At 41.3% G+C, this 24,385-nt stretch overlaps 4 protein-coding genes across 6 annotated transcripts; 2 read left to right on the forward strand and 2 right to left on the reverse strand.

Moving 5' to 3' along the window:
• Positions 1 to 2,115: 2,115 nt before the first annotated feature.
• LOC143185664 (c-Myc-binding protein) lies at positions 2,116 to 3,574 on the reverse strand. 2 transcript variants are annotated; one of them, XM_076388849.1, is made up of 3 exons: positions 3,433 to 3,574; positions 2,898 to 3,019; positions 2,116 to 2,814 (listed from the first exon to the last, which is right to left on the reverse strand). In XM_076388849.1, exons 1-3 carry the CDS (start codon positions 3,433 to 3,435, stop codon positions 2,670 to 2,672), a joined length of 270 nt encoding a protein of 89 aa, XP_076244964.1. In that variant the 5' UTR covers positions 3,436 to 3,574; the 3' UTR covers positions 2,116 to 2,669. The 2 variants fall into 2 exon arrangements, with proteins under 2 accessions (XP_076244964.1, XP_076244963.1); XM_076388848.1 differs by having other exon boundaries at positions 3,192 to 3,542.
• A 258-nt stretch (positions 3,575 to 3,832) lies between these two features.
• Positions 3,833 to 4,908, forward strand: LOC143185958 (transmembrane protein 267). The gene is made up of 2 exons (XM_076389294.1): positions 3,833 to 4,213; positions 4,357 to 4,908. Exons 1-2 carry the CDS (start codon positions 3,926 to 3,928, stop codon positions 4,687 to 4,689), a joined length of 621 nt encoding a protein of 206 aa, XP_076245409.1. The 5' UTR covers positions 3,833 to 3,925; the 3' UTR covers positions 4,690 to 4,908.
• Positions 4,909 to 5,783: 875 nt separating this feature from the next.
• On the forward strand, positions 5,784 to 8,953 carry LOC143185959 (uncharacterized). Of its 2 annotated transcripts, none has more exons than XM_076389295.1 (3): positions 5,784 to 5,921; positions 7,320 to 7,441; positions 8,204 to 8,953. In XM_076389295.1, exons 1-3 carry the CDS (start codon positions 5,919 to 5,921, stop codon positions 8,397 to 8,399), a joined length of 321 nt encoding a protein of 106 aa, XP_076245410.1. In that variant the 5' UTR covers positions 5,784 to 5,918; the 3' UTR covers positions 8,400 to 8,953. The 2 variants fall into 2 exon arrangements, with proteins under 2 accessions (XP_076245410.1, XP_076245411.1); XM_076389296.1 differs by having other exon boundaries at positions 8,222 to 8,953.
• Positions 8,954 to 14,974: 6,021 nt separating this feature from the next.
• Positions 14,975 to 23,355, reverse strand: Sim (bHLH transcription factor single-minded). The gene is made up of 8 exons (XM_076388984.1): positions 23,166 to 23,355; positions 21,565 to 21,647; positions 21,233 to 21,322; positions 20,831 to 21,037; positions 18,115 to 18,326; positions 17,409 to 17,515; positions 15,775 to 16,260; positions 14,975 to 15,696 (listed from the first exon to the last, which is right to left on the reverse strand). The coding sequence occupies exons 1-8, from the start codon at positions 23,338 to 23,340 to the stop codon at positions 14,975 to 14,977; spliced, it is 2,082 nt and encodes a 693-aa protein (XP_076245099.1). The 5' UTR covers positions 23,341 to 23,355.
• Between the last annotated feature and the right edge of the window lie 1,030 nt (positions 23,356 to 24,385).

Genomic DNA, 24,385 nt, shown 5'->3' on the forward strand with positions numbered 1-24,385 from the left:
TACTTCTAAGCCTTTTTTAAACGCGACCAAGTCAAAACGGTGACTCATTTCGACAGATTAAATCTGCGGCCGACAAGAGGCAGTCGGTATTATTTGTGCTGGCATTGTCGCTCACGGAGCCATGCATCGATTCTTTTTTCCCGATGACCCGAGAGGAATCCATTCTTCAACGCTAAAGCGTATCTATTGGATCAAAAGGAGACTTCGGTTTACCTTCGCCAACGTCGCTAGATTAACATCTCTTGAACGCGTTCCGTACGCGCAACCCGCGTAAACATCCCAAAATATGAAAATAAAATTCGATTCGTCGAACTCATTTTATTTTAGCGCTGAAACTACGAAGTTTCGTGGATCGACTGGCTTTTATAAATCCAAAAAGTGCCTCCATTATTTACATTTTCTCACAGCCTTCTCCTCTTGAAATTTATTTCTTTTTAGAATCTCTGCACAGCCAAGCATCTCTGTACGTTGCTATATAGTGCTATCCTGATACGTTCTATCCCCCAACTAGAATCGATTGCCAAGTTGATGTCCCCAAGTCGCGCGTCTCGCGAAGTAGATTCGCGTAGAATGGTGAAAAGCAAAGATCGATCGATTAACAGCAGAGATTATGGAGAGGCGAATTCAGAACAGCTTGTTATGAAACGGCAGTGATCTGTGGCACGTTAGTTCCAACCTCAATGGCGGTTACAGGTTACCTAGGGCTTCCTGCGGAAATGGCCAATATACTCCTCCGACCTCCAACTCGCTCAGTCACTCGCTCACTCGGATCACTCCTGTTTGGTGTACCCCGTACCCATATGATCGCCCTGCCGCTCGACACGTACTCGTTACGGGTCATCATCATGATCTATGCGCCTACAACAAACGTTACATCCTTAATCTGTCCTAGCCAGCTAATCCTACGCTCGTGCTGAACGAGAAAGTTGACATTATTTCGTTGCGACTGTGCACGACCCGGGACCACTTTGCGCCGCGATTAGACCGAGTTTCGGTTGGCAGAAAACGAGCATTCGCTGAACTTTTTGGTTTGTAGTTGAGTCAGTAGACCTTCGTACGATCTTCTGTAATAAACAATATGTAAACATAATAGCACGACCTGCGATCTTTCCTATTTCAGCGTTATCAATTTCCATGGTAAATTGTATTGTAAACCGCGCCCAAGAAGAGTCCCACGAATGAAATGGAGAGGGACTGTTTGAAAAGATAGTAATTACTTTGTTACTAGCGTAATAGATTCATCGAGGAATTAATTAGAAGAACGGTGGTTCCCATGCAGCACAGTCCAATTCACACGTGCTTGAGTTTCGTTGTTTGTTTTGCATACAACGTAATCGTTGTACAAAAGGGAGGATCTTTTGTGTAAGACGTCTAGACGGCTAGTCCAGGGCTTACCCTGCTTTACACGATACGGCAACAATTCGGCTCTATTAGGCCAATAAAGTGTATCAAAGAGGAGGAATGCGCCCTGCGTCAATCGTAAATGTAACGTCGGTTTGTCTGTCCGTGGCGATGCATGGACACATGCGGGGTGCGGGTGGATAGCCAATTTAGATTGAATATGACATGCGTTAAGGAATAGAGGCGTGGGGGAGACTACAGAAAGAAAATGTCGAAATTTGGGGAAAGCTCCATGATGGTGGCAAATTCGGTTTCAATTTTTGTATTGGATAGCAATTTTAAGATAGGGTAAGATCCATGGGGGATCGAGATGCTCGAAATGTATTTATAAACTTTTTTTTTAGAAGTGTGTGGCTTCCATTATTTTTATAGTAAGCGAGTATATTTATCGTTTAAGAAAATGTGGATTGCTAAATAAAATACAAATTTTAAAAAATATGCATTTCAGTGTGGAACTGTGATTTTGAATCTACTCTTTCTATATAGAAATCGATATGCTATGACCATCTAGCGGTCAACTAGGTAAATTAAACTGTAAGCTAAACATAGAGGACGCCACAAGACCAATGAGATCTAACTCACGATTTTTTTTAACTATTTAATATTCAAAATGACATCATGATACTAAAATTTAGTGAGAAAATTCTAGTGTGATTGAAAAAGATACGTAGAAAATGTGAATGGAATTGAAATAAATGGACAAGTACATTTACATTCTAAGCTGAATACTCCTCTATTTACGTGTATTATTAGAACTAGATATACATTTTGAGTTAGTACATTACGTATATTCAGATCTTTTATCGTATCATACTAAACTTGCCTAAGTTTTGCAACTTTTATTGATAAAGAAACAAAAATATATACATCTTGTATAAAAAAAGAAAATAATATCACATCATCTTTAGCAGTATCACATAAAAAAAACTTATTTGAGCCTCACTCTCTAATTTATCATATTCTACATTTGTATTTTAATTACAAACTATCCTATATTTAAAGTTCCTTTAATTTTGTTTAGAAAACCAAATATGTGAAAAAATTGTGTGCTTTTTTGCAAATATGATCTAGAAATACACTGACTTACGATGAAATAATAATGTAATTTTTAAAACAACACTTAATTTGTCTTAAGTTCTAAACTATATCATAGAAGTTGTTTGCTATATCTATTTTTAAGGCACATAGTCAGTCTGACTTTCCCTGAAAGTCAGTGTCCAGCAGGGACTAGTATCCAGTTATGGTTTAAGACTTGACTGCATGTGTAATTATTCTGCTCCCTCGTCTGGTTCATATTTCACCAACTTTGCTTTCAAATCAGCAATTGTCGCTTTAGCTTCTTCCAGTTCCTTCTTTAATGTATCCATTTCTACATCAGGTTCTGTGATGCCTCCTAAATGGTGGCGAATGTATCTGTGACATGGTTAAAGAAATACTTTACATATTCTGTCCGAAAGGTTTCCTCAATATAACCCTTGATTTTATAAAAAGGATACTCTAAGGGATCTTCAGGCTTCTCTGGTTCTTCATAAAGGTACACTAGTACCTTTGTGAGGGCATCCATAACTCCTCCTCTTTCAAGGTACTTGCGGAATTCTTCTCTCTTAGAATCAGGTGGCTAAAATAAAAGAATTTTTATGTGCTCATTAAAAATACATAAAAACACTGAAAATCTAACATATATAAGTTGTATAAATGTCATAAAACAACATTTTGAACGTAGAACACATTATCGAAATTGATCCATCTGTTTCATTCACTATCATTTCTACACCCAGAACAAGCATTACCTTATAATTCGACATATTTTCTATCGAACTGCGCTTACACGACTATTTTGCACAATATTCCGAAAGCTTTACTTTATTAAACAGTTTAACGAAATCTAGTTCACACGTGCTTCTCAAATCTTGCGTCCAGCGTAAATAACCGGACCGTAGTGACATTCGATTGAAACAAAAGCCGCGTCACGAATGTGATTTTCAAAACAACACATATTCGAAACAATCCTTAGGCAAAAAAGAAATTTACCATTGAGCAATGTAAACTAAACGCGTGGCTACGAACGAAAGCACTCTCCCTCTTTCACCTTACTTTCGCAGGAATGCTTTACACACTGTGCATGTCACTCGATAGTAAACTTCGAGTGTCACAATAGTTTATTTTGATTAACATCGATGTTGTCAAAAAAGCGTCCTCCTGGCCAAAGGCCAATATCATTACGAATTTTTATTATCGTAGAAAAAGCTACACGATTATAAAATCTACTCAATAAAGTAAAGAGTAATAAATAAAATTAATGGTTTTAATTATCGTAAAATTCATTTGAAGATATAAGATTTTGTAATTGTAGAGTTAGCTGAAATGGTGTATAGGGCAGTGATTATACATATGCATACAGTGTGTGGCGTAGTGTATTCATAAGCCAAAATGGTGCGGTTTTATTTATGTAGTACAATTTCTTTCCTCCAAGCTTCCCTAGAAGAAGATTAATTAGGAAAAGGTTTTTATTTAGTTTATTGTAATGTTTCTCGGAAAAAGAGAAGTTTTTTCGCGGGTGATATTGACTGGTGCTATAGGTATTTGCTCGTACATTGGTGACCAAGGTTTGGAACATAGCAAGAGCGCTGTAAGACGCGCGATTTTTGACAATGTCACTCACGCGATTGTTGGAGGTCTTACGTGGACAGTTATTTTAAACTTGTCCAAAAAGTCTCTTGCCCAAAACTTCTCAAGTGTTTTGTGGTGCTTTTTTTTATCGTCTTTTATCGATGCAGATCACTTTATTGAGGCCTGGAGTTGGAAGTTAAGTGTAAGTGATACCATAACCTTCTTTTTGTTTTGACGTTAACCATTTTCGTAAAATGTAAGAGTCATTTTGATGAATCTGTAATTAGTTCATTCGTGACTACTATATTTTATTGAAGAACTAAATTACTGTTTATTTTTTTATAGGATGCAACGCATTTGAAGAAACGACCGTTTATGCATTGTACGACACTTCCTATTGCGCTGTGGCTTATGCTAAATTTTTATTCAACCTTATTCAATCATCCAAAAGTCAGTTATTATTCGTGGATAACTTTAGCAAGTTTTTTGAGCCATCACATAAGAGATGGTACGAGAAGGGGTTTATGGTTCTATCCTATAGGTTCTACGCAACCCATTCCTTATTATTTATATCTGTGTATGAGTATGATGCTTCCTCATGTCTTGCAATGGCTCATGATACCATCTATTCATGAGTCCAAGGATTATGATAACGTGACATTGATAGATGTTGTGTAAATAATGTAAAGATGTTCACAAATTGTATGTGACCATATGTATATACGTATATAAAATTTTAACGATGAGTCAGAGTACAAATATTGTGAAACATTCTTATTTTTTTAATGAATCTTTAGTATTATTATTTTATACTAAAGAAAGTTGTTATGCGTAAATAAATTTATATTTAATTTTATAACTTTAAAGAACATAATAAATGCCATGGATGAAGCAATGTTTCCCAAATACTTCTTTATTTGCAATCATACCTGATAACTCACGATACAAATACAATACAAAATTGCAAAATATCAAAATGAATAAATAAGTCCACTAAATTAAAAAAAAATGGTCAAAAAAAAGGTTTTCCTCCTTGCTTTTAACCGATAACTCGTCAGATACGAACTACTTGCATAACAGAAACAAGCCTTGCGTCGAAACTGTTTACATAGTTCTTTCCAAAGACAGGTGTGCCCGTTAGACGTCTGTCATTCACGTCTTTTGTCCCTATGTCTACGTGACAGGTCCGTATTCGATTGCGATACAAAAATTGAACGATACCCACGTAAAGACGCATACTTTATTATTGGAGTTTGTCGGTGAACGCGGAGGACGCGAATACCCTTGCGAGAAGTCGCAGCCGTGCGCACACACGCGTGTACGTTACACCTTCCATAGTCTGGAGGGGTTTATCAGCATTCAGCGTTGCTTTGCTGGCACTGTTACACACTTTGCTTCACTCTCTTACCAGGTCCTTAGTGTTCGTTTACCTAGCCACCTATTTCACTCGGAACCGACGCAAGTGTTCGACAGTTCTCCGCGGAAGAGACCCATTCAACAGCCGGAAGTACCAAGCGTGTTATTATCCTTCGCGGTGTCTTCCGTGTTTTCGTCGGATGATGTCGATCGTTTTCTTCACTGGAAACTTGCATTTATGGCGCGACGTTCGATTTCAGTGATTATCGTTCTGATCAAGAAGCAGATCGGTGAGAAAAAATTCTACTGGAAGTTGTAACTGTGCGATGGTCAGTGGATTCGTCACGCTGTGCAATCTCCCGTATCGCACGTGACATAAGAAAGAACTTTACCATTTCGTTGAACACGAGTCAGAACTCTACAATGCCACCAGATTTTCGCAGATATCAAGTCGGTTACGATAACGTACTGATATCGGTATCTTGATTGTGCCAGTCTAGTATTGTCTCTATAGAAGTCCCGTGTCACTTTCGCTTCTTCATATATTTACGATGGTAAGTACACTCTGTTTACTACTTTTTTTGTCTATTGTTGTGTTTAAGTTTGAGGTCGAAAGGTGCGAGTCCTGACCGCAAATCGCACCTGCTAATGTGTACAAATCGCGCGACATAGATTCTCTGAGCGTCTAGGATGTTTCAGAATCGTGTAACCGTTTAAGAGAATCCATAGCAAGAAATCAGTTTTTATAAATGTGAATCAGTCGCGTCTCATTTCTAGAGATATTATGTTCAGCTGGTAAGCTATTTAATATCGCAACACGCATGATATCACTTAGGGTGTCAGCAGTTCGACGATAAGGATAACCCCAGTAGGACTTAATAAATATTGAATGTGAAAAGCGACTCTTGGATTCGTTTTATTTGCGTATGCACTCTTTAATAATTCGTGCAATTCGTTTCGCCTAATCATGACTTTTTCAAACAATAATTACGAACCATGACTCAGTCATCGATCGACTATGCATTTCGATTCTTCCTTCTAACTCGATCTAATTGACTCTTAATTCCTGTTCTCGGTTATTCGCAGGCGACCGATAAAATTAAGGAATTCTTTTTAATGATGCAGCTGGATCGCGCTTGTATGAGTGCTTTCACAGGGAATCGAGGCTAATCATAGAGTCGTAATAAAGCTTGTTTTGTAACGCGAATTACGAACACTCGAGCGGACGCCTATTAGAGATGCAACTATGCGCCTTCAAGGTTGGACTGGCGTAAGAAGGATCACGGAGAAGCGTGCGATGAAAGCGATTCGCGGGACGCATAAACGATTCGCGTAGGAATGGGCGGATTGACTAATTGAGCCGCGAGTGTCGTCCTTTCGTTTTCGAACGTGTTCGCAGCGAAACGACTGAAACGAGTCCGTGGGTCGTGAAATTGTCGCGGAGGGCACGGTGTGTTTGTTTGGCCTCGTCGTGTGTTGACATCCGCGTTAAATGCAGGTTGCGAAACGCTGGTTCGAGGAAGCGCAAAGCAGCCGTGCGTGACAAAGATTCTTTCACATTCTTGCATTCTCATTTCGCTTTGCCGACGTCCCATCGGCCTCTTGTTCTCTTAGACGCCCCCGATCTGTCTATTAACACCTTTCGCAAATTTCGTGGGCTGGCTGAGGATACGTGTCCATCTGAGAGCAGAAATAACGCAAGCTGCTCTGGAAATTGAAATTTATCACTGTCCATAGTGTGGAGACTATTTTGCTAAATTATAGATTGACACATAATTGCAGAGTAACTCGAGAGATTAAAAATTACAGAAATCTCTCAGATGAGCGCGTACTCTAATACAGTCTAATCCTTTGATGACTGTCATAGCTAAAGTTGGAACAAAAGTGGACTCAGAGCGAATGAAATTGTTTATCAGCACGGCATGTTTAACGGCAGTTGTTCAACTTTCCAGGAAAGCGATGAGCTATTGCTGTATTTCATTATAGCATGCGGGATCGCAGCTGGTGCGATCTTAATACTTTTCATATTGGTCTGCGTGCTGTTTGTCAAAGTGAAACGATTGGCTGCCGATGGGTGAGTATGGTTTCTTCCTAAGCTGAAGTAGTATTAAGTTTTTGTTAATTTGGCGCACGCAAAACTCCTCCTCAGATCCTTCAAAATAAACCCCCCTTCAAGTTTGTTTTATGTCGATCCTGTAGAGCTTTGCTTCGAAGAAAGCTTCGCTTCTTTTTAAAGCTTCTATTTATTAACCTCTGACCAGTTTTTTTCTTATGAAAATGATGGGTATCAGTAGCATAGCAGGAGTTTCGTTTTGTTGGGACGAGCCACGTTCTCGACGACATATACCCAAAGTCGACATAAGTCACGTAAGATTTACACTTTAAAGAGTAAATACAATCGCCAAGTATTCATGATTTCTTGGATATCATACGCAAGTACCTACGTTTATGTTAAATCTGAGTCACTATGACCGCCATTGATATCGTATCTTTACTGCGAGTCGGCACGATTGTTTAGCTTATCTCGGTACAAGAATGTGAGATGGATACAGGAGTTAATAGAGGCTTGCACGCGACCAGATTCTCTCTTACTTATTTTTTCTAATTATTTTTCTCGGAGAAGGTACCTTTCAATCCCTTACAGTTCGACGTATCTATTCTCTTCAATAATGAAAATATTCTTCAATTAATTGCTTTCAATGTGGAACTGTAAAGGATTAAATTAAGTATCATCGATATTAAACGATTTATTGAATACATTTCATATTGTTTTCGTGTTATTCATTTTAAGTATAATGGGAGCTACATATTGTATTACACTAATGAAATTATCCAGGTCCAATCAATTAAATAGGCAAGCGAGCATGATGGCAGACTTTTGTTACACGAATCCCACGATTGTGCCAGGAGAATTATTATCTCGCCGTGGATTCTCAATGTACAGTGGCTCCGACGCTTTTAATGAAGATTATGGAGTGAAGAACAAAGACTGTCAATTTGGGACCTATCACGAGGCACGATCGAAATTCTGACGAAGGATCATAAGTTTCAGGAAACTTCATCGAAAGCGTGATTCATGTAACATTGACCAATCATTTAACAAAGAGGATTAAGCGATTAATTATAACTATAAGACTCACGATAATCCAATCATCATTTGCCATAAAGTCTATTTATATACATAGAGCGTAGTCTATTTATATAAACATTCTAATTAGAATAGCTAATGAAAAATTTAAGAGTAATTAACAGATATTGCGCTAGTATATATTTACGTATAGATAAGCGCTAAGGATCGCGGAAAATCAATCGCTTTAAAATAGTATATGTATAGACCAATAGATGTCGCTGTATGTCTCGGTCAGCAGGTAAAAGATGTTAAAAATAAAGGGTATTCGTAGCAGTTTATAATAGTCAAGTAATATTGTATGCATCGGATTTGCATAACTTTAAGGGACACATGCACCTGGTGCGTTTCCTATTTCAATTATTTATTTTACATCAGTTACCGACAGTGATTGAACTCATGTAATCGCCTGTAAAGAATTGTCTGTTTTGTTTATAATAAATGTTACTATGTTAAATATTCCTCTGAAATCTTATTATGGCTCGACAAAACTAATAAAAAATTGTTTAGAATTCAGTTCCTCCTTATCAAAAAGGCCACGCACTTTTAAAGCAACAGATGATAACACCTATCTTAATAAACACTCCCGTGTACTCGTTTGTATTAATACAGATAAAAAAAACATTAATAAATTACATACTCATAATGTTGTGGGGATCTACAGAAAAATAGATGGAATAAAAATTCCTAAATGTTAAGAAACAGAAATATTAACAGTTTCTAGGTGTTGAGGGGCAGGAAACTTAAGACTTAAAACTAAAAATTTAGAACGTGCTCAATGCTTAATCTTTTGTTATATTTTCAATGAATTTATTATATTCTGTCTTCAATTTTATACACTCAATGGTAAATTTATTTAAATAACACGCAATCATTCAAGAAATCAGTATTTACATCGAACGTGAAACACGAAATTTCATAAGATACTAAATCTATCCCATAAGTAACCTCGTTTATAATTTAAATCCTTCGAGCTCTCGAATATAGGCCCACTCGACCCTCGCTAAGAACAATCGATCGAGGAAATCAATATCGAATCCAAGAGGGCGCCACGTTAGTCCCGCTCTTCAGTTTCTCCTGATGGCGCCATATTATTAACCGTAAGTAGAAAACCAAAAATCAAGAAAACCCTAAATCAGAACGCACGACAATTCCTCTCGTTCCTCGCATTCCCCGCAGGAGGTTAAACTCTACAGAAAAATGCAGCGAATTATCCACAGCGACACGTTTCATCAGAGAAGCTCGCGTTCGTGTGCGAGCATCGCGACAGGTTGGAGCGGAAGTGGAGCATCTTCCAGCCGATACATGCAGCGTCGGAGTGGGTGGCGATGAGGACGTAGGTAGGGATACAGACTATGCCACGGGGAGTAGGCAATAGCATGGGGATAGGCCGTAATTGGTATAAAATCATCGAGCAAACACATCGGACAAGACAGCCCGAGGGTTGTGGGCGGCGTTACGTGCCGTCGTCCTGGTTACCGTGGGGCGACTCTGCTAAAGCACCCCTTCGTCTTGATTGCGCACAGGTCCATCCCCTCTACCTGCCTACCCCTCATACGTATACGTGCAATCCCAGTTTCGTGTGTGTGGCGAACACGCGTCACTGTGTGCACGTGCGTATGTGTGGAGCCGCGAAAGCGCCACCTGGCCTCATCTATGCGCCAGATTTACGAATACGTACACACGGTCCTTCGTGGAACGTAGCGTTCAAGCTGCGCGTGAAACTGTCTGCAACCGGTAGCACTGCAAGTGAGATCGTTTGGGAAATATCTGGAGCTTCTGCTGCTATGGCGAAATGCTCTGCTCTAGTGGTTTCTGTAAATCCTTCTGGTAACCTACTATGGAGAATTTTTTAGGTTACTCTTGTAGGAGCTCGATTAATCGAGTTATAATTAGGTATTCATGATTTTCTTTTATTTAGGTTAGGTATTAAGGATAAGAGTACAGAAAGACTCTGGTTGAAACTCGGACTTTGATTTAATAATGGTCTGCAGTGGAATAAAAGAATTAGCAATTAAGAGGGCGTTTCAATATTGAATCTGGTGTTAAGGCGATTAATCGAGGTTCTGTAATGATGATATTGGATTTCATTCTTATAGGTTTGAACTAGACATTTTTTGCTTTCTTTTTATTTGAGGGAAATGTTTTAAATAGCAGATTGTATAGTGGCTCACTTGGTGGTATCGAACATCACTCCCCTCGTATTTGGATACACCTAAGTGTTTCCATTGCACACGCAACTTGTCGAGTGTTTAACTTAACCACTCCCAGTGGATCCCCGTTTATGTTCCTAATCGGTCCGGATTACGGATAGTTTCGCCCCTATCTTTCATAAACCACCGCACGAGGCATATGTTATTCTTCGAGCATTTTGTTGATCTGCAATTTTTCTAGAAAATACAGTGAGACACACTGCACGTGTCGCTGAGACTGTAATCCTTTGGAAATCTCTTCCAGATACGGTCTGAATTAAATTACCATTACTCTTGAAATACAAAATTACTCGGAGTAGTCCTGTAAAAATTTGGAGTATTTCCATTCCAGGATTAATTATGTATATACTTTTTTCTTTAAATCTACGAAAACTGTTCAACTTAATTATTTTCACGAACACCCCCCGCAGAGTCGAATCCACGTCTCGAATTAAGGGCCACGCAGAACTTCTTTGAACCGATTTCCTTTCCATAGGGTTCATTGGTTTTAATCGTGGGTAGCGTTGGACGTCGCCGTCAGCAATGGTCGCATCCCGCGATGAATGATCGCGCAATTTCACAGAATCGTGGCTGCGTCACATTCACCGTCCGAAGAATTTAACGAGGCGCACGCGGCTCTGGCCCTCCTCTGGCGAGATCACCGTCCCAGTCACACACGACCGATAATAGCGGCCCTCGTGAACGTGAACACCCTTAGCCGCTGTGTCCTCGTTACACCAACGTCACTGCTGATGTATATTCATAGATCCGTCTATAACTGTCCAACGAGGACAAAGCTAATAGTCGTGATTGCTGCTCGAGTCCTTTTAGAGACTTTTCTGCAAAATTTAACTTTGGGATTCCGTTGCTTTTGTGAAAGGGTTCGAGCACTCTGTGAGACAATGTACAGGATGAGCTTAGTAGGTGAGCAATGTTTGGGGAAATGTTTCAGTATCTTACGAGTACAGTTTTACCTATCGATAGTATTTCGTGTGGAAGTTTGAAGGATTCTTCTAAAAATAGGCGAACCCTTCATATAGTGTTGCAGAAATACTCGTATTTTGGAAATAAACCCAATTATTTGTACGTCTTGGCTTCATTGCCAAAGTAAAGTCCACGTATTATGGTACAGCCTGTATTTTAATATGAAAATATATTTTTGAAGTTAATTTTCTGAATTTTCTACTCATAGATTTTTCTACTCGTTCGTGGTATGACTTCGTCTTTGAAAATTAGTGACTCGTCGTGACGAAACCTGTCTTTTTGCAGAGTGGCTTTAATGGAGGAGCGACAGCTAGGCGGGCGGCGATTATAAAGAGGCACGTGGCTCTCTTCATGAACGACCCCATGCAGGCGAGCACGCGACCACCGAAAGCTAGCCCAGGAATCGTACAAGGCACAATTAATTTATTGTTCGTGCCGTCCTACTGACAATCGAGGGAACGCTAGAGAAAAACAGGATCGTTGTTTTCTTCTGTGTTCAACGAAGGGGTTCCTGCTCCGGATGCTGGCCCGTGGTCCTCGCTTTTGTCATCGGGGAACCAGCGATTTGTCCTGTGCGGTGAATCTACATCTGTATGTATATCTTGATTTTGAAATAGAGTAGAATCTCTAGTATCTAAACTAGAAGTTTTAATAAAAAAGCATGCTATATTCTTGGCCAAAGAAATCATTGAATCAAGTGAAATAATAAAGAAGTGATATTTAGTAGACAGATACTTATTGTGGTTACAAAAACTCAGACAATAGAGATCCTACTCTCTTTTTAGATATTGAGTAAATAGTTTGTAGATATGTCTTATTTGCAATCGTAATCAGTTCAATTTTTAAAGTGGATCGAATTCCATATTTTAAGTTTTTTTGTACCCTGAATTTTTTTAACGATGCTATCCATTTTTTCCTACATATTCTTCAAATATATTTTTTCGTCTATACCTCGACCGTTTCGCGTAGAAATTAAACGGTTTATAGTGAATGTAAATCATCTAACGGGTCGCGTAAGGTACTGAAGAACACCATATGTTTCGGCTTAATCTCCATAATTCAGTGAGGTGGGAAATATGCCGCACTCCCAGTACCTTATCTGCCTCTCGCCGGTACCTGTAGGAAAGCAGATTGAAGGTAATGGGAAATCCCCACAATGAAAGGAAAACTCCGCCACCTGTAAAGTGGCGATGGTCGAGTGGTTTGCGTGCAGGTATTCGAGCCATCGATCAACCATTGAAAGCGTGTTTACTCTAAGGTCGCTCGAAACGATTTCGAGCAACCAACGAATTCTATTATTTAAACTTCTTCTTAACGATTGTCTCCTTCAAAACAAAAGAAAACTACGGTTTAACTGGTTTATTCCAACTTCTTCCAATTCCATTTTCAAATTATAATTTTCAACCGCAAACAAATTCTGACGCTATTGTTTTTCTGAAAAGGATTCTCGTGAGACGAATGATGAACAGTCAACTGAATCTTCAGAGGAAAATATGATTATATTTTCTCGCATGGGTATGCGACGCGCGCTATACTTTTACAATATTTACATCGCTTAGAATTAAAATTATCGTACAACGCGACGATCCGATCGCGTCGCGAAATTGTACCGCGTTTTATTTACATCGATATAAATAATAACGGGTGTGTACACGCTTTTTTATACATGGTTTCCTCGTACAAAGATATGTATGACGAGAAAAAATTCGGAAGGGAGGAGAGGTCGCTAAGAAATTTATCATAAAATATTTCGGTGGTTAAATGTACTGGGTATCTTCAGGGCACACTATATACAAGAAGTATAATAACTCGATTGGTTGAAATCACACGTGTTTAAATAAACGTGAGTGAAAATATAATGCAACGGTCATACTCGTCTGTTTCTTTTTTTCTTTTTTCTTTTTTTGTCGATAAGGGCGTGTGTCTTTGGTCGATTGGTACAAGCACCGGTCAGTCTTCGGATCTATGTAAGAAGTATCAAATATGTACATGTCTTAAGAACTACGATGATCTACATAATTTACATGTCCTACGATTATGTACATTGTGCTACACTGATATTTCAAAAACAATCCGATTTTGCTTTCTCTCTTTTCTTTTTAATTTACAATGCCTGTAATTAGGACATTGGCAAGCTTACGTTTAGTCGTACTTACAAAAACACACTCTTTATTAAATCGTGTAATTACATTTTTATGCTTGCTTCATACAAGCAAAGGACTCTCAACTAATCACGACCAGCGTGAATTTCGTGCGTTCCTTTTTACGTTTGAATTCGAACCTGTAACATCTCTGTTTTTACTTTGATGGAGTATCAAATTGGGCTTGATTCGAAAATCTACTTCGAACCGCCTATTCAAATTCCATCGATTAAGTTATATTACGCGATTAAATTAAAATTTTGATTAAATAGGGGATACACTAGGACGACAACGTAATCTTTTTTTCGTCCGATGAATACCATTAGTAATAAAATAAGTGTAACAAACTTGGATATAAATAACGAGTTAATTACAAAGATATGTTACTGATCTTAATAAAAATAAAAGTCAGAAAGACTTTAACACGATCGTAATTAATATTACCCCCAAAAGTGAAGTACTCTGATATGTGAATAAAGTATACACAACAGATCTAATAGCAATAGATTAGAAAACATAGATCATCATTTAATTTTTTTAACAGAGAAATTGAAATACGAATCTTCAGTGGGTTTCGTTCTCTTTCCCCTATAATAAAACTTCAATATTTAAATTCGAATGTCGTCTTCGTACTTCCGTTTCACAGTAACTAACTTTCCAATTTACAAATTCTAAACCTTAGACATTCCTCAACACAAGGTGTCATCCCAAGGACCCAATTGCTCCAAAACTAAATGAATTTAATCTCATAACCCCAGAAAGAGAGACTCAGGCTCGCCCCACGAAACAATAGTCCCAAGATCAGAGGAATCAGAATATAAACTTCTCAGAAGTTGAATTCTCCTCCATCTGAATCGTCGCACTTTTCACTCCACCCTATTCCTTCCACGCAACCGGTGCTTATACGGTGCCACGTAGGCAACAGGCCGTTCTGGAACGTACGTCCTTAACCCAGCGCACACCTGGTGAACCTGTGCACCATTTTGCGCATCTCCTAAACCGCCATACTGTTGCGAATCCATCACAAGATCCGCGCAGTCGTTCGAAGGGTGCTCCAAATCGTTGCCAGCACGACGATCGTTACTCCCTGTCACGTCTCGGTAGCACGACTCGTCCTCGCAATCGATGTCAAGGTGCTACGCGCATGGCACCTCCAGTTGGTGTCAGTGAACAAACTGGTGATGGGCTTCGTAATGATGTTGATGGTGGATCACTAGTGGCGGTGTGCCACCACTGATTGGCGCTGACTGATGAGGATGTCCGTGTAAATCCTGCGCCGATCCTAAACTATACTGCTGGGAATCCACGATCACACTGGTGTAGCCAGTCGCTGTGTCCAAATGATGATTTGAGTGCTTCACGGGCGTATTATTCGTGCTGTGATGGCCAGAGTGCATCTGGTACGGAGCCTCGTGATGCTGGAGGTTACCAGCAGCGGTGGCTGCAGCGTTGTAACTATCGTTGTTATTGAACCCACAATTAGGGTACATGATCACGCCACCGACTTCGTTGAGATTCGACGTCGTGGAGTCGGGGATCTGGTGGCGGTGATGGGGATGATAGCTGGGAGGTAGAGAGTGGAGACTCAGTGGGCTGGGTAAATGAGTGTCCATAGCGTCCGTGCTGCCGCAGGAGCTCGACGAGGTCGAGTAAGGTCTCTTCTGCTGGGTACCCTGGGGGCTGTGCTGCTGTTGCAGTTGCAAGTGCAGGTTCGTCAAGGAGGTCGCGTGGTGCAGCATCTGAGGGGGATATTGACGCTTCTGTTGGGCGTTTTGGGGACTGTGCTGTTGCAGGTTCGTTAACGAACTGGCATGATGCAGCAGGTGCGAGCGTGGCGCTTCTTGCTGCTGCTGCTGCACTGGTGCTAGAGGGTCTTGATGCATATCTGCAATAAACACAACATACAATCAATTTCAATAGTCTACTATCAAATCTAAGGCTTTACTATCTTAGTCATCCTTACCTCCATATTCGTAGTACAAGCCAGAGTTGTAATACGTGTTTTCGTCATGGGTATTCCCATTCAAGTTCTGAGCCGCGTACGGCGACGACAGGTAGTGACTATGATTCGTCGAATTGATGTATTCTGGATTAGTATAAGCGATGCTGTCCGCGTAGTCATTCTCAGACGATTCTTTCGTCTTATTTCCATAGGCTGGAGGACTAGGGCTGTGATTCTCTAAATCGTTCGTGCTTCCACTAGCCGCTGGGGTATCAAGGGGTGCGTTAGGCGGGTTGCTGGGGCTCGAGCAAGAAGATATTTGCTCGCAGTTCAGCACCATATCCGCGTTCTCTGGTTCAGTCAATACATAATTGACAGAGACGATGCAAAGTGGTCTGGAACTTCTGGAATTGTGGACCAATGTGACGTACGACTGCATCCACACCCACCCTCCCGATTTGGTGAGAAACCTGTAGTACCTAGTCGTCGCTTGACCCTTGTGCAACACTGCAAACATGAAAAAAGAACGAAATACATTAGCATACGGCTGCTGACGATCTTTTTATCGTTCAGGCAGAGCAATCTTCGTTCGCAATTTATTCGATGCAAACAGAAATTCAACGCGGTAGGTAATTTAGAGCGGGATTTAGATCTCTATGCAGATTACGAGGAGGTTAGCCGGGCAGAGTGGCGGAAGAAAATTTTTGGGCGTAACGTCGATCGTACAATCCGCAGGCGCAGACATTAGTGGCATTATGTCAGGCTCCCTTCGAGTTGCGCTCGTGAAACTGCGAGTCTGTTCAAACAGTGATAGCAGTAACAGCCTCCTCCTCTCTTGCCCTCTTCCACCACCCTTCCCCCCTTCCGCCACCTATCCCCTGCATCCCTCTTCCTTCCATCCACTCTCACGCTGACGTCCATCCCCTCCTCCGTCCCCCCCACACACGAGAACCCGCGCACCGACACAGATAGAGCAGCCTCTCTTTTACTCTCTGCTCATAGTGGCGCGGCAGCATTGTTCAATCAATAATGTACACCCTGTATGTACTACGTATGCACATACTTAGACGTTAACGTGTTGGCGCGCGGAGTGTCGTCGGGAGGCAGGAAAAAGAGTAGAAAAAGGGAAATGCTGTTACACTGTAGCTGCTTCGGCTCGAAAGTTGGGACGAGGCGCGAGGGAAAGGAAAGATCAAAGGATATTTCGTCAGCGAGGGCGTCGCCGACGTTAAGCAGCGTCAGCTGCTTTCGGCCTTGCGAGAGCCTCTTCTTCGAGCACTCTGATACCACGTCGACGTCTCCGACGACCGCTTTCGGACTTTCGCGAGACAAAATAAGGCCTATGTATTTCGACCGACACCTACCTACTCGAGATTTTTAGATTCTTAGACTTGGCGTGTGTCCTCTTGTCTTTGGAGAGCAAAGAAGATCGCGGCGGGCGATAAAACGAAGTTGCTGAGATGCAACTCGGTGACAGTGGGAAATTCTAGTTAGTGGAATTGTCTGATTACGAGGGGAAATGGGTGACGAGGTTCCGTGTGTCCTCAATTTGTCGAGCTTTCAGATTGTCGTAACGTTTAATGGAATATCTGACTTTCCTAGTCGCACAGTTTTACTATTTACTGTCAGTGATAAAATCAATTATAAATACTTACATATGTGATGAGCGTACCGCAGCTGCGAAGCATCGCATCCATGCACGTAATGGTACAAAGTTTTCTCAATCAGTTCTGGCGGATTATATCCAGTCAACTGCGCCACGCTGTAACAGTATCAAAAATGCCACATGGATACAGTGCTGCCTGGATTCTAGCAACCATACGCAGACTATTAGTTTTTCCTCGGATTTACAAGGTAGCCCGCGCACAATTCGACGTTTACATAACCGTCCACATCGGTGAAATCGATTTTCCAGGCGCGTATAAAATTTCATCCCGCGTTCCATCGCGCGTACCCTCCCCCTTGTATTTATACTTCGTCACGTGTTCATTTCCCAGCGTGTACAGGCACGACGACGAACACGCGTGATATAACCATGTCCACTCTGGATATTTATTTGACGCGAATAAAAAAAAAAAAAAAGAGGAAAAAACGAACGAAGCGTCTACGGGTACGTGGTAACACGAAACTGATTTTAATGGCTGGCGACCCTCTCGCGTCGAAATATATCGCCGATGCAATTCAACACCGCCTCGTAATTACACCAACAGAAATGATCTGTCTCGTACCACGACTTCCCATCGACGTCCACTTTTTTCACCCCCCTTCGTTCCTCGACTGCCTTTCACCCAAAGACGCGGGACAAATAAACGTGATTCACCGAAATCTCGCGGGATCGCGGCTACTTGGTTTTTTCTTTACCTTGCATCGACGAATATCAATTTCATGTCCAACGATGCGCGGAACATGAACATGTTTTGGTACAGCTTCATTTCTGTGATGGATCGTGTCGGTAGGGACTGGCACACCGCCAGTAGTCCGAGGTTCCTGATGAATCTACCGGAACCGTTCTCGTAGTCTGTCCCCACTGGACTTTCGACGACGCACTTTAGATAACCTGTGCAATGTATGACCTATAACAGGGAGAGATTGGTTTCAGCTGGAGGAGATGGGTCTTTATTCTTTCAATTTTGTAATTTAAAGAGTACATAACTATTTTAGAATTTTCTATTTGGAATGATGTGCTTCTCATTTACCCTCTGGATTAGTCATTATTTTAATTACAAGGGATAAGGGATTCTGTACGTAGTAGTATTAATTGAAATATTCGAGCCACGGGATCTCGAGTTTCACGTGATTCTCGATTCCTGTATCCTGTTCTATAAGTTCTCTCCTCCCGAGGAATAAACAGTAATTGAGGTCTAAGGGGTAGTTAAAGGGTGGAAAGCATGTATGAAGGGACAGCGGAATTCAAACGGAAGGCCGCAATTAAAGCAGGGGACACTTGACACGGGCGCGTTATCGTTAGTTACACGTGTGCACGCGATTATTCTTAAAGTTATTCAAGGAATCGTGATAGAGCGTAAGTGCGACACTCGAGGGCGGCTGTCCCCTGTGCGGCGGCTGAAGTGCGGATTTTCGCGTGGAACAACGCTGCTTCGGGGGGCAAATTAACAATTCCTGCTTAATTAAATGGCCGATGAAACGGAAAAAAGCCTCGCTCGAAGCCTGGCTGTGTCTCGAGTGGGCCGCGAATTTGTAAAGCAAATAGGCTTATTCGTATGCCCGCGTTGCATATCTCTTCTCTCATATATGCGATTCCCGCTGCATCGCGCGAGCACGGGAACACGAGGGTGCCGCGAAACTCGTGCAAAAAGAAAATAATTTGAGGCAAGGGCGCGCGAACCACGCTCGATTTCGCTCTGGGAACGGGATCGAGGGATGCACGACCCGCAGGAATAAAATAGCGAGCTTCAGAGACCAAATATCTAATTTTAGCGATTACAGTGGATGTTTCGTGGCGAACTGATGTTCTGACGAATATGCCTGAACTCGTCTCGTTCGTAGGATAAATAGTTTGAACATATTCGTCAGAAAACTCGTCCACTGTAACCGCAGCCTTCTTTATTAACTTGATATATGTACTCGTTTGAATTTACTTTTTTGAGAGTTCTTTACTAAATTAGTCTCATACGTTTTCTAATTTTTACGCCTTTTTCGTTCTCTACTTTTAAGCATCTTTATCTCCTCCCAATAGAATACATAAAAGAATGAAGAATAAATACTTTGAATCACAGCTATTGAGGCATTGATGTTCGCTCTTTCTCCCCTTGTTAGGTTCTTTCCTCCTTTCAAAGACGGTCGCGCAATCGTCGATTCGGTCCACTGTGTCCAGGCGCGCGAGTCCGTGGTAAATCCGACAAAACGCGTGCTCGCACTTCCACAAAGATAAGCCAACTACGGGCACGGCCTTTGTGCGTCTAAGTGCCATACAAAAACCTGTCTTAGTTCCCCGGTCGGCCTCGGGGCTCGCCTAACAGCTTACCAGGGGTTGCATTCATGACTTTGCTCAACGCCTATTGGGGTCTTTCTGTGTGCGATTTTGTCGAGAGCCACGGTCATCATAGCTCTGCGGGCTTGAACGAGCTATTTGCCAAACATTTTCCTTCTCGAGTGCTGTCTCTCTCTCCTTGGCAAGTGCAAAGTGTCGCAGGTTTTCTCTCCTCCCGTCCCTGTCGCCCGATACTTCCCACCCCTTCGGCGCAGAGTTAAGTAGAACGATCGGGTCGTTATTGGTCGAACATATGTCGAACATTTGGCGGAACGAGACTATTCGCGGAAATGTCCGAGGGTTTCCCGATTTCGGTGAATCGCCGACGATATTAACGACCATAGATTGAGATTAGCAAGTGCCCCGTGGAATCTGGAGCAGGGCCACGGCGATGGGCTTAATCGGATCGACGGTGGCAATTTCGACGATCCATGAATAACAATGCTACTCGTGTTTAAATAGTCGATGACGTGTTTTCGGTTTAGCTTAATTGATTTGTGTCATTTCGGATCTGTACCCCTCGATTTCTCTGTTTCTGTTTTCGAAGGGAGATAGAATCTTAGCGAGCTGTATAGACATATTAAAATATAGCAGAAATAAAAAGGACTATAAGTTAGAAGGAACTGAACTTCAATACTTCGGATAGAAAACACGCTTGTTGTTTTTATTGCACAGAACGGATGCAGCAGAGGTGAATTTAAGCAACGCGCATCTACCTGGTGGCCATCTTCTTTCCGACTCGCACGTGACCAGGACAATACCGTCCCTACTTAGCTCGCCACTTCTTATCTCTTATTTAGCATTTGAATTTTTATTCGTTTTATGATTTCCTGTGCAAGCACCTTTATGCTAATCGTCGATTGGCTCCTCTTCCGGTCTCTATACGCCAATTGTTTGTTGCAAATATTGCACGAGTCAATATTTTTTCGTCAGTGAATTGTTTACGTCAATCAAGATGTGATTTATTCCACGCGCCTTTTTCGATTACACTTTTAAATGAGGAGGCACCATACGTTTACTTTATTGAGATCAATTTCTCAATTTTTTAAATGACTTTAATCAACTTTAAATAAACTTTTTTATTACCTTGTATCCGTCCGTGACAAGGCCCGCGTTCCTCTTCGCCAGGATGCACTTCATTCTTATACTAAAGGCACACTCCAGGTAGATCTCGCCTCGCGAATTCGGTGGCGGGAATGTGAATCCCGTCTGTGGTAGACTCAAGACCGACTTCATGTCCTCGTGATCCTTCTGGTAAATGTACTCAAGGATGTTGTTCCCCGTTAACTCCACCTGCACGCGTCAACAATTTTCGTCAGCAGAGTCTGAATTTACGCGAAAATGTGTTTTTGCTTCTATTATTAGATAAATCTTGGTTTTTTCGTTGATAGTGTGTTATTTTTGCGCGAATAAACAGGTAAAAGTTTATGTAAGTGTTGAGATCGAATAGTTAGTTAATAATGAAATAAATGAAGGGATATCTCCGACCTGCGACAGTCCCAAGTGCACGCTGGCCGTCTCGCTTATGTACATAATTTTGCCGTCGGGCGCCACGACGATTAAGAAACCGTCCAGGGTCTGAAACAAGAAACCGTCGTTCAGAGTCAAATGAGAGCTAAAAATAACCCTGTTGTCGATCTTAGGATCGCTTTTCAATAGAGCCAATCTCTTTCACTTAAATAGAACAGCGAAAAATTGTAGCTTTTACTTGTGTTCAAATTTAAAGAAGAGCAGGACAAAATTAATCTTTAAGGGTTGTTCGTCTGATAAAATGCTACATTGATTTATGTGGTGTAACGAAAAGAACGATGAGCACTTACTTGTAAAATATGAGTACCCAGTTCCTTGATGGATTCGAGGGGGTTGATAGGTGGCGGAGCGGCGCCCCACTCGTCTCCGAGACCTGAAAAATTATTTTGCAACCGTCAGCCTCTGTGTCGTTCGCTGGACCAATTTTCTGAAGTGCTGCCAGCGAAATCAACGTTGTATTTCACTTTTATTACACAAACTCGAGTACCACTATTTCTATAGACTTTATCAAAAATTCTGGTACGAAGAGATTACAGTAGCCCCTAAATAGCGGCAAATTCCAGAAACAGACGAGTCAAAGGTAACACGAAACAAGACATCCACAGACATAGCACACATCGTACCGACTCTCGTCTTCTTATCCCGATGATCCGATATACATGTTTCTAGCGATGTTTCGTACTCGACGTGTAACTAAGCCTATAGCCAAGTATTCCGTGTCCACGCATTAATTACGATACACCCACGCCCGTGCAGCTACGGGAGCGTTTTCTGCAGCCGCATGGAATTTCGCGGAAAATGGCTTGATCACTGCCACCTCGTTGAGCTGTTCGATAAATTGCAGAAGATACCGCTCTTATCGGTGTGTGTGGGCATGTTACTATTAATAGGTTTGGTAGATTAGTTATATTGCACTTTGATCGCATTTGCGAGGTGTCCATAACAGAATTATTCAGTTAAGTACTTGCGAGTGAGTAAACTATTGTGCCCGAAACATTTATTGATACAGACTATAGAAACAGTTATTGATTGACTATGACATAACTATTTAGTTAATTGAGAGTAATACTAGAGCTTTCGTCAAATCTCCTGGATCTATACAGCTGATTATTTCTATAATTCTATAGAATAGAAGGAATTAGTATCGAAAAGTATTTTCTCATTTAGGTGCCACTGGTATTTTGTCACTGACTTATTCAATCGTATCGTTTCTCTCAATAGGATTTCACGCTCGTTTACCCATCCCCCTTTAATTTTCCGCGCGAAAGAGGAAAGCGACCCCAAAGTGTCGCAGGGAGGGCATCGCGTCTTTTTGCCCTCCTCTTCCTTTTTTTCCTGTCGGAAGAATAAAGACGCGGCGGTATTCTAGAGGGATGCAGCCACTTGAAATTCAATTCACCGATGCCGTAAGAAGAGGGGAGGGGGCGAGACGGGAGAAGCCATTGTAACACTATAACAGCCCCCATGCTTTGCTTACAAAGCACCAGGGACTAACAATGCATTAAGTGCGCAATCACATCCATCTCATCCGATACTATTTGCCCTTTGCGCGTAAGTGTCCGGTGCCTGAATTAACAAAGAATACCGTTTCATCCGTTTACCGCTAAGTGAAGCTTATTACACGGCACGTGGTACCTTTACTCTAGGGAAACCGATCGATCTGTTTCTTGTTATCATTCAATAAATTGGAAACTAGCAATATTGCTCTACTTTTTTAAATTTTCCTTTTACCTCTGGTGCTTTGTTTCTTGATTGATATAGAATGTCTAAATTCTTTCTCTCATAAAATGTGAAAAACAAGTCCAGAGGATTCTCTAAGCTCTATGCGTTTCGGGTTCTTGTGATAAATTTTAGAAAGCTAGTTATATCATTATTATTGTTAAAACATTACCATCTGGGAATACTGATCGCATCTTCAGGTAGCTAGTCGTCAATCGAATGATGCTAGCCTTATCCAGTTGCGATGTGATGGGCGACGGAAGTGGCAGCAGCTTCGCAAGCTCCATAAATTCCTGATTCTCCTTGACGCGGCGGAAGCGCGCTGCATTTTTACTTTTCTCCTTCATTACGACTTCCTGCGGCCCACTGTTGCCGAGGATCGAATTGTTGTTTAGATGATGATTGTTCGAGCTCAGATCTAATGTATCTGCAGAAGGACTTCTGCCTGTGGAAAAAAAAGAAGGTTGAACTTTGAGAAGATCCATCGATGTGAAACATTTCTTTTGCTAATGAGTCGAAATGGGGAAAGGGAAGATTAGAAGTGTCGTGCACATAAAAATAAGAGGCAGAAACAGAACCCACTAATTGCTCCTTCAGGGTGAAGCTGTTAGTCGACTGGGAAAGTAGGACACGGCTGCTACAAATGTATAGTTAACGTGTGCTTTTACTTTTGCTTCTTCTTCTCTTTTTATATTGCGTGGATCATGGTACGTTTCAATATTAATATTAATACTGTAGAATAAAAAGTAGAATATAGAGGCTGAAATACATTCATCGAGTAACGTTGCCAATATTGCAATCGATGGAAGCCTGGTCCAGGTCGGCGAGGAATGATACAGTGCGAAAGGCGTAACGACGTCGAAGCTCCTCGTTATAAGAACCGAAAGCAAAGGGAGCAAACCGTCATTAAAACGCCGGCAAGAGAGCAACCTAACGACGTAGCTACCCATCTACCGAGACTTCTCACGGATGGAAATTCGCTTGAATAATGCATTTTTTTCCTCCTACGTCGTTTCAACCACCAATCGCGCGACTTGCTTGCAGTATCTTTCCAGGAGGCTTGTAAAAGTGTACTCAAACTCGCTGAAACCTGGCAAAAATTATTCTTATCTTGTCTGCTCAATGTTTATAAAATTAAAGAAAATTAAGTTAATTCTATGCAAAATGTTGAATGTTATTCTTTGAGTATCGCGTTTCGCTCGGTAAACAATACGAAACCATCCTCAAAGTTCTCAGTCCTAATTGGTTTCACTTGTACAGTAGTGGGAAGAAAGAAAACTAAGGAAGATGGAGAACCGTGGAAGAGTCGTTGCGTATTGAGGCAGTACCCAGAAGTACCACAGAGAAGCTAATATGCATAGCATCGTAGAAATAGCTCGCTCGTGCCTATTT

This window comes from Calliopsis andreniformis, chromosome 12, assembly GCF_051401765.1.
Source record: "Calliopsis andreniformis isolate RMS-2024a chromosome 12, iyCalAndr_principal, whole genome shotgun sequence".
NCBI lineage: Eukaryota > Metazoa > Arthropoda > Insecta > Hymenoptera > Andrenidae > Calliopsis > Calliopsis andreniformis.

What these genes read in the sequence shown, in the direction of transcription:
- LOC143185664 (XM_076388848.1), bottom strand. An exon ending in AAGCCTGAAGATCCCTTAGA is followed by an intron (nt 2,815 to 2,897) that starts GTATCCTTTTTA and finishes ACCATGTCACAG; the next exon opens with ATACATTCGCCACCATTTAG.
- LOC143185958 (XM_076389294.1), top strand. Translation starts at nt 3,926, where the DNA reads ATGTTTCTCGGAAAAAGAGAAGTTTTTTCGCGGGTGATATTGACTGGT. An exon ending in CCTGGAGTTGGAAGTTAAGT is followed by an intron (nt 4,214 to 4,356) that starts GTAAGTGATACC and finishes ATTTTTTTATAG; the next exon opens with GATGCAACGCATTTGAAGAA.
- LOC143185959 (XM_076389295.1), top strand. An exon ending in AAACGATTGGCTGCCGATGG is followed by an intron (nt 7,442 to 8,203) that starts GTGAGTATGGTT and finishes GAAATTATCCAG; the next exon opens with GTCCAATCAATTAAATAGGC.
- Sim (XM_076388984.1), bottom strand. Translation starts at nt 23,340, where the DNA reads ATGAAGGAGAAAAGTAAAAATGCAGCGCGCTTCCGCCGCGTCAAGGAG. An exon ending in TTGTCACGGACGGATACAAG is followed by an intron (nt 18,327 to 20,830) that starts GTAATAAAAAAG and finishes TCCCTGTTATAG; the next exon opens with GTCATACATTGCACAGGTTA. An exon ending in GCGGTACGCTCATCACATAT is followed by an intron (nt 16,261 to 17,408) that starts GTAAGTATTTAT and finishes TCATGTTTGCAG; the next exon opens with TGTTGCACAAGGGTCAAGCG.